The 9243-nt window shown below is 38.8% G+C and overlaps 1 protein-coding gene across 2 annotated transcripts; it reads right to left on the bottom strand.

The window, feature by feature from the left end:
• Positions 1 to 3478: 3478 nt before the first annotated feature.
• On the bottom strand, positions 3479 to 8971 carry LOC306848871 (tubulin alpha chain, testis-specific-like). Of its 2 annotated transcripts, XM_079383641.1 has the most exons (6): positions 8789 to 8919; positions 7572 to 7654; positions 6859 to 7081; positions 6459 to 6607; positions 4166 to 4846; positions 3480 to 4083 (listed from the first exon to the last, which is right to left on the bottom strand). In XM_079383641.1, the coding sequence occupies exons 3-6, from the start codon at positions 6977 to 6979 to the stop codon at positions 3790 to 3792; spliced, it is 1245 nt and encodes a 414-aa protein (XP_079239767.1). In that variant the 5' UTR covers positions 6980 to 7081; positions 7572 to 7654; positions 8789 to 8919; the 3' UTR covers positions 3480 to 3789. The 2 variants fall into 2 exon arrangements, with proteins under 2 accessions (XP_079239766.1, XP_079239767.1); XM_079383640.1 differs by lacking the exon at positions 7572 to 7654 and having other exon boundaries at positions 3479 to 4083; positions 8789 to 8971.
• Between the last annotated feature and the right edge of the window lie 272 nt (positions 8972 to 9243).

Genomic DNA, 9243 nt, shown 5'->3' with positions numbered 1-9243 from the left:
AAAACTTTACAGAAAGATTACGTGTGTTCTACACGGTTCGCTGTTAATTTAGAAACTTAATGAGTTCCGTGTATCTTTACATACACTTCTGCCAACAGCATGCGCTCGAAGCCGTCAACCACCTCGCTCCGCCCCAGTGTTTACCTCCGCGTATGGATATTTTCAGGTGACAGCTGCTAGTGGCCGGGACTTCTTCTTTAAATAGACTCACTGCGGCTGCTGATTGGACGACTTGCTTATAGAGTGTGACGAATTGCGCGGGGGAGGGGTGTTGTAGGAAAGCGCTTTAAATAGTGGTCTACTATTTTTGAAATAAAGGCAAATCTAGTAGCATCTCACTTATGTTACACTTAACGTTGTAATTATTGTTATATTTCATATAAATATAACAATATGAATGTTATATATAAATAACAAGGCACGTATGAGACTGAGATTCAGAAAGTTTATTGTTTTACATGTAAGATTATCATGTTTAGATTAGCATGAATGGGCATGTTGAAGTGGAATGGATGGAAGTGAATCTTTGTTTTATTTAATAATAATAATAATTATTATTATTTATCTGTATAGCACTTTTCATACATAAAATACAACTCAAAGTGCTTCACAAGCATAGAACAAATATTAAAAACAACATCAACATAAGAATATCGAAACAAAAAACACACACACAAAAAAAATAGAAAATCAAAAATACGCACAGTTCACACACTATTATGGCCATAAGCAACTTTAAAAAGGTATGTCTTAACGCACTTTTTAAAAATATGAATACTAGTGGACTCTCTCACTTCATTTGGAAGACATTTCCAAATTTTTGGAGCATAATGGCTAAAAGAGGTACCGCCAGATCACTTGAGATTTACTGTGTAGTATGCTAAAACCACTAGAGGATTGTAACATTTGATTGGGAATATATCTTGGCAAACAATCAGAAATATAAGAAGGTTTCAGGTTATGCAATGCTTTATAATGTAAGAATCTTATAGTCAATCCTTTGGTGCACAGGTAACCAATGTACAGGTGCATCTCAGAAAATTAGAATATGGTGAAAAAGTTCATTTTTTCTTGTAATTTATTTCAAAAAGTGAAACTTTCATATATTTTAGATTCATTGCATGTAAAGTAAAACACTTCAAATGTTTGTTTTAATTTTGATGATTAGAGCTTACAGCTAATGAAAGTCAAAAATCAGTATCTCAAAATATTAGAATATTTATATTTGAGTTTTATTAAACGACCAGCCCTACGGTATAAATTCCGGGTATCTCTTGTTCTTTGAAACCACAATAATGGAGAAGACTGCTGACTTGGCAATGATCCAGAAGACAATCATTGACGCCCTCCACAAAGAGGGTAAGTCACAGAGGGTCATTACTGAAAGGTGTGGCTGTTTGCAGAGTGCTGTATCAAAGCATATTAAATGCAAAGTTGACTGGAAGGAAGAATTTGGGTAGGAAAAGGTGCAAAAGCAACAGGGATGACCGCAAGCTTGAGAATACTGTCAAGCAAAGCTGATTCAAACACTTGGGAGAGTTTCACAAGGAGTGGACTTAAGCTGGAGTCAGTGCATCAAGAGTCACCACGCTCAGAAGTCTTCAGGAAAAGGGCTACCAAGCCACTAATGAAACAGAAACAACGTCAGAAGCATCTTACCCGGGCTAAAGAGAAAAAGATCTGGACTGTTGCTCAGTGGTCCAAAGACCTCTTTTCAGATAAAAGTAAATTTTGCTTTTCATTTGGAAATCAAGGTCTGGAGTCTGGAGGAAGACTGAGAGGCACAGAATCCAAGCTGCTTGAAGTCCAGTGTGAAGTTTCTGAAGTCAGTGATGATTTGGGGTGCCGTGACGTCTGCTGGTGTTGGTCCACTGTGTTTTATCAAATCCAAAGTCAATGCAGCCGTCTACCAGGAGATTTTAGAGCACTTTATGCTTCCATCTGCTGACAAGCTTTACGGAGATGCTGATTTCCTTTTTCAGCAGGACTTTAACACCTGCCCACAGTGCCCAAACCACTTCCAAGTGATTTGCTGACCATGATATTACTGTGCTTGATTGGCCAGCCAACATGCCTGACCTGAACCCCAAATGGAATCTATGGGATATTTTCAAGGGAAAGATGAGAAACAGTCGATCCAACAATCCAGACGAACTGAAGGCTCAATAGTGCCTCAGCAGAGCCACAGGCTGATCGCTTCCATGCCATTCCTCACTGATGCTGGAGTTTGTGCTAAAGGAGCCCCGACCAAGTATTGAGTGCAGAAATGAACATACTTTAAACAACTTGAACTTTTCTGTTTTGCAAATAATTTTTGTGATTGATCTTAGGAAATATTCTAATATTTTGAGATACTGATTTTTGGCTTTCATGAGCTGTAAGCTCTAATCATCAAAATTAAAACAATTTTTTTAAAAATGTCTTACATGTAATGAATCTAAAATATATGAGTTTCACTTTTTGAAATAATTTACAAGAAAAAATGAACTTTTTCACCATATTCTAATTTTCTGAGATGCACCTGTAATTCCATTAAACCGGTGGACCATGATGCTTTCATCGCAGGGTCATTAAAATAAACAATGGTGTACGGAGTCACTGTACATTACATTTTAATTTTAATGTATTTTGATGTGGGAGGTAAAAAATATCCACACAAATGGTTGAGGTGAAACAATATAATTATTGTATTGTAGGTCTACCACCTGTGGAAGAACTATCATTTAGATCTGAATATTTATATAAAAAATGCTTAAGATTTTTTTTTTTTTATAATCTAGAATGTGCAATGTGTTAAAATGAGGTCACACTAAATATTTTAACAGTTTCGCCTGTTGAATTGCTTAAAAATAAATATTAACTTAGTTGGGTCTCCCAACTAAAACAGCATATTATAATTATGCGGTCATGAAATTTCAATGCTTTAGGGTTGCTTTTCAGAGGGAGGAAACGAAATGCTTGTGGCCACTGGTAGTATATGTCTTGAGCCAAAAGCTGCAAATCCTTGAGAAACTTTATTTGAAGCATGGTCCACTTAGCCCCTGCTGGTACATGCTGAAATTACACAACTCTGGGAGAAAATACTTTGGCCCTATTTCCTGCCATTCAAAGTAGCCTATTATTCAAATTTTTGCATGCTACATATGAAATCATAAACAAAGAGGTTTTAAAGTTTACAAAAATCTAATATGTATAAACGGATACAACATTGAACTTTCTAACAGTTCTGAAGTGTTTTGCAGATTAAAGAATCATGTAGTAAATGGACTTTTGTAAGAGCCCCAAAAACCACACCCCTTATAGTCATTATTTTGACTAGTTTATACTTTCATCTAACAATAAGAGATTAACAAGTCCACCAGCCTAGTCACGATTAAAGTATAATAGATTCAATCATGAATTTGAGTCATAAAAGGCTAAAGCTTCACATCACTAATAAATTCATGCATTTAGGGAATCAATACACATACAAAATCAGACACATTTGACAGTTTATTTTGAAACTGTATCAGTCACTTACAGCATGTGTGAGACAAAGACAGCTTACAAAAAAAGTGTTCACAGACAGAAATGCCTTTGGCAACTCGTTTCTTTGAAATCAGACAGAATAGAGGTATAGAAAAAGAACAAAACATCATTTATAAACACACATCAGGGCTTTGTTCCCCATCATTGGGCATTCATAAGGCAGCTTGGCAATGGAGAGGCAAATACTGCTGTAAGTGCTTAAGTATGACCAGTTTCTCTTCTGACTGTAAACTGGTGTCAGATCAGCCTCTTAAAGCATCTTTAATACTCCTCTCCCTCCTCTTCATCCTCCACAGACTCGGTGCCAACCTCCTCATAATCTTTCTCAAGTGCGGCAAGATCCTCTCTGGCTTCAGAGAACTCTCCCTCTTCCATTCCTTCTCCGACATACCAGTGAACGAAGGCACGCTTGGCGTACATCAGATCAAACTTGTGGTCCAGACGAGCCCAGGCCTCAGCAATAGCCGTGGTGTTGCTCAGCATGCACACAGCTCTCTGTACCTTGGCCAAGTCTCCGCCAGGGACCGCTGTAGGTGGCTGGTAATTGATGCCAACCTGTTGAGAAAGAGGAGACATTAAGTTGAATAAAAGTTTGAAGAAAGAACATTTTAAATATGGTCTCATCAATCTCTCCCACCTTGAATCCAGTTGGGCACCAGTCCACAAACTGGATGGAGCGTTTGGTCTTAATGTTCGCAATAGCAGCATTCACATCTTTGGGTACGACATCACCACGATACAGCATACAGCAGGCCATGTACTTCCCATGCCGTGGGTCACACTTCACCATCTGATTGGATGGCTCAAAGCAGGCGCTGGTGATCTCAGACACAGACAACTGCTCATGGTAAGCCTTTTCAGCAGAGATGATGGGGGAGTATGTGACCAAGGGGAAGTGGATTCTGGGATATGGCACCAAGTTGGTCTGGAACTCAGTCAGATCGACGTTAAGGGCGCCATCAAAGCGCAGGGAAGCGGTAATGGATGACACGATCTGGCCGATGAGACGGTTGAGGTTGGTGTAGGTGGGACGCTCGATGTCGAGATTTCTGCGGCAGATGTCGTAGATGGCCTCGTTATCTACCATGAAGGCACAGTCAGAGTGCTCTAGGGTGGTGTGGGTGGTTAGAATGGAGTTGTATGGCTCAACCACAGCAGTGGACACCTGAGGAGCGGGATAGATGGCAAACTCGAGCTTGGACTTCTTGCCATAGTCAACTGAGAGACGCTCCATCAGAAGGGATGTGAAACCAGAGCCAGTGCCTCCACCAAAACTGTGGAAAATAAGGAAACCCTGGAGACCGGTGCACTGGTCTGTCTAGGGTAAAAAAAGAAAGAAAAAAAAACCTGGTTATCATATGTATTGGTCTAAATGCCACAATTTTAATGTAAAAAATTAAAATAGGACTTTTTCTTTGTGGAAAGATTTTTTTAAAATGTATCCATGGTTCTGTCCCTGCAAATGAAGTCAATGGTAACAAATTATTTGGTTGCCAGTATTCTTTAAAATCTTTTGTGTCCCACAGAAGAAAGTCATACTGGTTTGGGACATGAGGGGGAAATCTTAAAAAAAAAAAAAAAAAAAAAAAGTGTGTGTATGCAAATACATATGAAAACTACTATGTGCTTAATTAAAAGTGCATCCATACTTTGCATTTCCCTGTACCTCTCAGAAATTATTTGCACAACGTATTTTACTTCCTTGTCTTAAGAGAACGAGATACGAGATACTAAATGTATTTTAAAATATCAGCTGATGTTATCAGTTATCAGCCAGTAATAGTTTTGTTTGTATTTGTTTAATTGTGCATTTCCCATTTTTACATTCAGATTACCTTTACCATCATCTAAAACTCACTTAAAGGGTTAGTTCACCCCAAAATGAAAATTATGTCTCAAATTACTCACCCTCATGTTGTTCCAAACCCGTAAGACCTTCATTCATCTTTGGAACACAAATTAAGATATTTTTGATGAAATCAGAGAGCTATTTGACCCTCCATAGCCAGCACCTGAAGTGTTCCCAGGTCCAGAAACATAGTAAATACATCGGTAAAACGTTCCATGTGACATCAGTGGCTCAACTTCAGTTTTGCGACGCTACGAGATTCCTTTTTTTTTGCGCCAAAAAAACTAAAATAATTTATTCAACCATTCTTCTCCCCAGAGTTACGTCTTCTGCCATTTTGGAGAGTACCCAAGAACGTATTTGACGTAATCAGCGTTGTTTACGTTCGGGGGGAAAGCGCGCACATGAACTAAAGCTACGTAATATGCGTTGTTTACGATTAGGCGAAAGCGTGCGTATGCATTGTGATACTCTAAAATGGCGGACGACGTAACTTGGGGGAGAAGAATGGTTGAGTAAATCGTTATTTTTGTTTTCTTTGCGAAAAAAAAAAAAAAAAAAGTATTCTTGTAGCGTCGTAAACCTGAAGTTGAGCCACTGATGTCACATGGACTGTTTTACCGATGTATTTACTATGTTTCTGAACCTGGGAACATTTCAGTTGTGTTGCTTTCTATGAAGGGTCAGATAGTTCTCAGATTTAATCAGATATCTTAATTTGTGTTCTGAAGATGAACAAAGGTCTTATGGGTTTGGAATGACATGAGGGTGAGTAATTAATGACAGATTTTTTTTGGGGGGGGATTTTTTTTTTTAAAGATTAATTTTTTTTAAATTAATCTTTAAAAAAAAAAAAAAAAAAAAAAAAAAAAAAAATGCATTGTTGAAGATCAAAATATAAATTTTTCACACTGTACAAAGTTGTGACAGCCAAGTTCACTATAGCATTTTAAAAGATTAATTATGTTTGTTACTTTTGGAAGGAAGTTGAGATTTACAATGGCCATAACATGTATACTTGTATGGTCTTATTAGTGCATCCCTACTTTGCATTTCTCTGTAGCTCAATCAGAATTCATACCAGTTTGCGGACGCGCTCCAGCACCATATCAATAATCTCCTTGCCAACGGTGTAGTGGCCACGGGCGTAATTGTTGGCTGCATCTTCTTTCCCAGAGATGAGCTGCTCCGGGTGAAACAGCTGTCTGTAGGTTCCAGTCCTCACCTCATCTGAAACATAAGATACATTTTACTTTTCTTTTTGATATCCAGCTCTTTAGAACTTAAAACCAGCCATTTACACTTTACCTTACATTTACAACTACTCTGGATGTTGGACACATAACGCACACATTAATTTCAACATTTCAGGTGTGATAAAACACTGATTTGCAACAAGCTATAAGCATAGTTTTGTGATGATTGATAGTTCAATTGTAATCATTTATTAAACCACCAAATCAAAAAATAAAAGCCCTCACCAATGACTGCAGGCTCCAGATCCACAAACACAGCTCGTGGCACATGCTTCCCTGAGCCAGTCTCACTGAAGAAAGTGTTGAAGGAGTCATCTCCTCCACCAATGGTCTTATCACTCGGCATGGTGCCATCAGGCTGGATGCCATGCTCCAGGCAATACAACTCCCAGCATGCATTGCCAATCTGTACTCCAGCCTGGCCCACATGGATGGAGATGCACTCACGCTGCACAAATAAAAAGAGGCTTTAAATGGCAGCCAACCAACTGCTTGCTCCAGGCACATAAACCCAGTCATCTTAGTACATGACGACTACACTTTCTCAATGTTGAAGGTATTTTATATTTTTTTCTTTAAAACCTAATGTAAAATGTGTTTGTGTCCCAAGCTGTTACACTTTTGCCAGACAGCTAATAAATTTCAAAATGTGAGTAGTATCTGTCAAGTCTGAGTCAGCTGAATATTGGCACTATCTGCCTTTGAACCTTGCAAGCTGAAACTCTAATTTAAGTCCTAACTTCCTCATGCAGCTGAACTTGAAACTATAATTACAGTCCAATCACTAAGTGGAGTTGAAAGGTCAGACTAAACTGCACTAAGGAACCACCTAAACCTGGAAAAGAGAGGAGATTCTTGCATTTAGTGATTGAATTAATCATTACTCTGTCTGATCAAAAGACCAAAGAATACAAAACTAATATCCAGTAAATATGTACCTCCTGAATCTCTCAGAAATCATTTGCATGATGCATTTAACTTCGTGTTAAAAGAATGCTTCAGGAATGGTCCAAACCTGTGACTTTTTTTCAGTGGAACAAAAAAAAAAAGATGTTATATTGACAGCTTCAGTCACCATTCACTTCATTTGCAGAGAGGGGAAAAGGATTCAGTTATTTGCAAGGTGACTAAAGCTGTCAATTTAGCCTAATATCCCCATTTGAGTAGGAAAATGCAACAGGTTTTGAACAACAAAAGGACAGCATTCTCAATATTGGGTGAACTATCCTTAAAAGTAGGTGAAAAGCTGTCCTCTCAAGCAGATTAAAATAAGAATTTTTCAGGTTAAGGTTAAAAGTAGAAAAGTGACTGATCTCTCGAGCTTTATCGCAAAATGGGCGACAGGAAGGAGCCAGTAACCTGAACTATGGCACAATAGAGGGACAAGAGAATTATTATTCAGCCGCCAACATCAAAGCAACGACCAAAACGAGTAACGGTACTTTAAAAGAATGCCCGCTATAAGTGTATCTGGAGGGGTAAAAGTCTGTGGAAGTTGGAGGAAAAGCAGTCAGCAGACTCCCATCCCCCAGACCGTGCGCGTGAGGGGCCTCTGCGGTGGGATTCCACGAATTCCTCACGCCAGCTTCCGAGTTAAATCATATTACCATCCAATCATACATACCGGCCGGAGAAAAAAATATATATTCGCTTTCAAAGTGTCGTACTTCCTGAATAACGCACACGAAATATTTCACGTGAAAACGAAGACACGGAAGAGATGGGGAGATAAAACGACATTTGCAGTTATGTAAAGTTGGTTGACAATGGGACTAAAGTAACTTTTGTAGCCTCGATGTCTTAAAGGGATAGTTCACCCAAAACCTAAATCACCCTCGTTATTTCAAGCCTGTAAGATTTTTACAGGTTCGACAGTTTCAGTCGCATCTTTTTGAACGTGAATGATGCCAATTTTTCAAAAATGTCATATTGTAGTCCTCGGAAGAGCCAAAGTCACACTGAATGACAGAACAGTTACATTTAAGTCAACTGGCCCTTTAAGATGTTTCAACTACAGCCACACAACTAACTTACTAAATTAAAAAGACAATTAAATAAAGTGCAACTTCAAAATTAACTCGTTGTTTTGGTGGAAAAGACCACGTTTGACTTATTAAAGCTGTATTCATATTTTAGAGCCTAGAATCCCACTTACCATTTTTACTTAGGCTTCCTGGGATCAAGTTTTTGAGAAAAGGTTAAAGTATATCGGTGCAAAATCACCAAAAGTAGTTTTTGAGCTCCGTTGAGTGCAGACGCGTTACGTGTCTCGGCCAACACAGCAATGAGGGCCAAAGGAGCGCGGTTCAGTCTATATAACCTCGTGCGCTCTCACACCGACCGCTGCAGCGCGCGATTGGCCAGCGGCAGCATCAGCACCTCCCTCGCCATTCGATTGGTGTAACCAAACACTCATCTTTAGATTTGAAAGTATTGCAACATTAACCGTTCTCGAGAAGGAAATTTTCCCACGTCTCCGCCTTTTCCTTTTCCTTACAAGAAAATAGGTTATCGGAGAACTAAATTATTCCTATCTTTTTGTCTTTTTTTCTTCACGAGAGGGGTAGGTTTCCTTGGAAAGTTCAAGTTTCCTTTTAAGTGCTTCAGGTA

Source organism: Barbus barbus, assembly GCF_936440315.1.
Source record: "Barbus barbus genome assembly, chromosome: 29".
NCBI lineage: Eukaryota > Metazoa > Chordata > Actinopteri > Cypriniformes > Cyprinidae > Barbus > Barbus barbus.
The sequence above is the reverse complement of the archived record's forward strand: the minus strand, read 5'-3'. Positions and strand labels throughout refer to the sequence as shown.

Coding starts and splice junctions, on each gene's coding strand:
- LOC306848871 (XM_079383640.1), bottom strand. Junction 6,608..6,858: donor TCTGGAGCCTGCAGTCATTG/GTGAGGGCTTTT, acceptor CTTATGTTTCAG/ATGAGGTGAGGACTGGAACC. Junction 4,084..4,165: donor GGTGCCCAACTGGATTCAAG/GTGGGAGAGATT, acceptor CTTTCTCAACAG/GTTGGCATCAATTACCAGCC.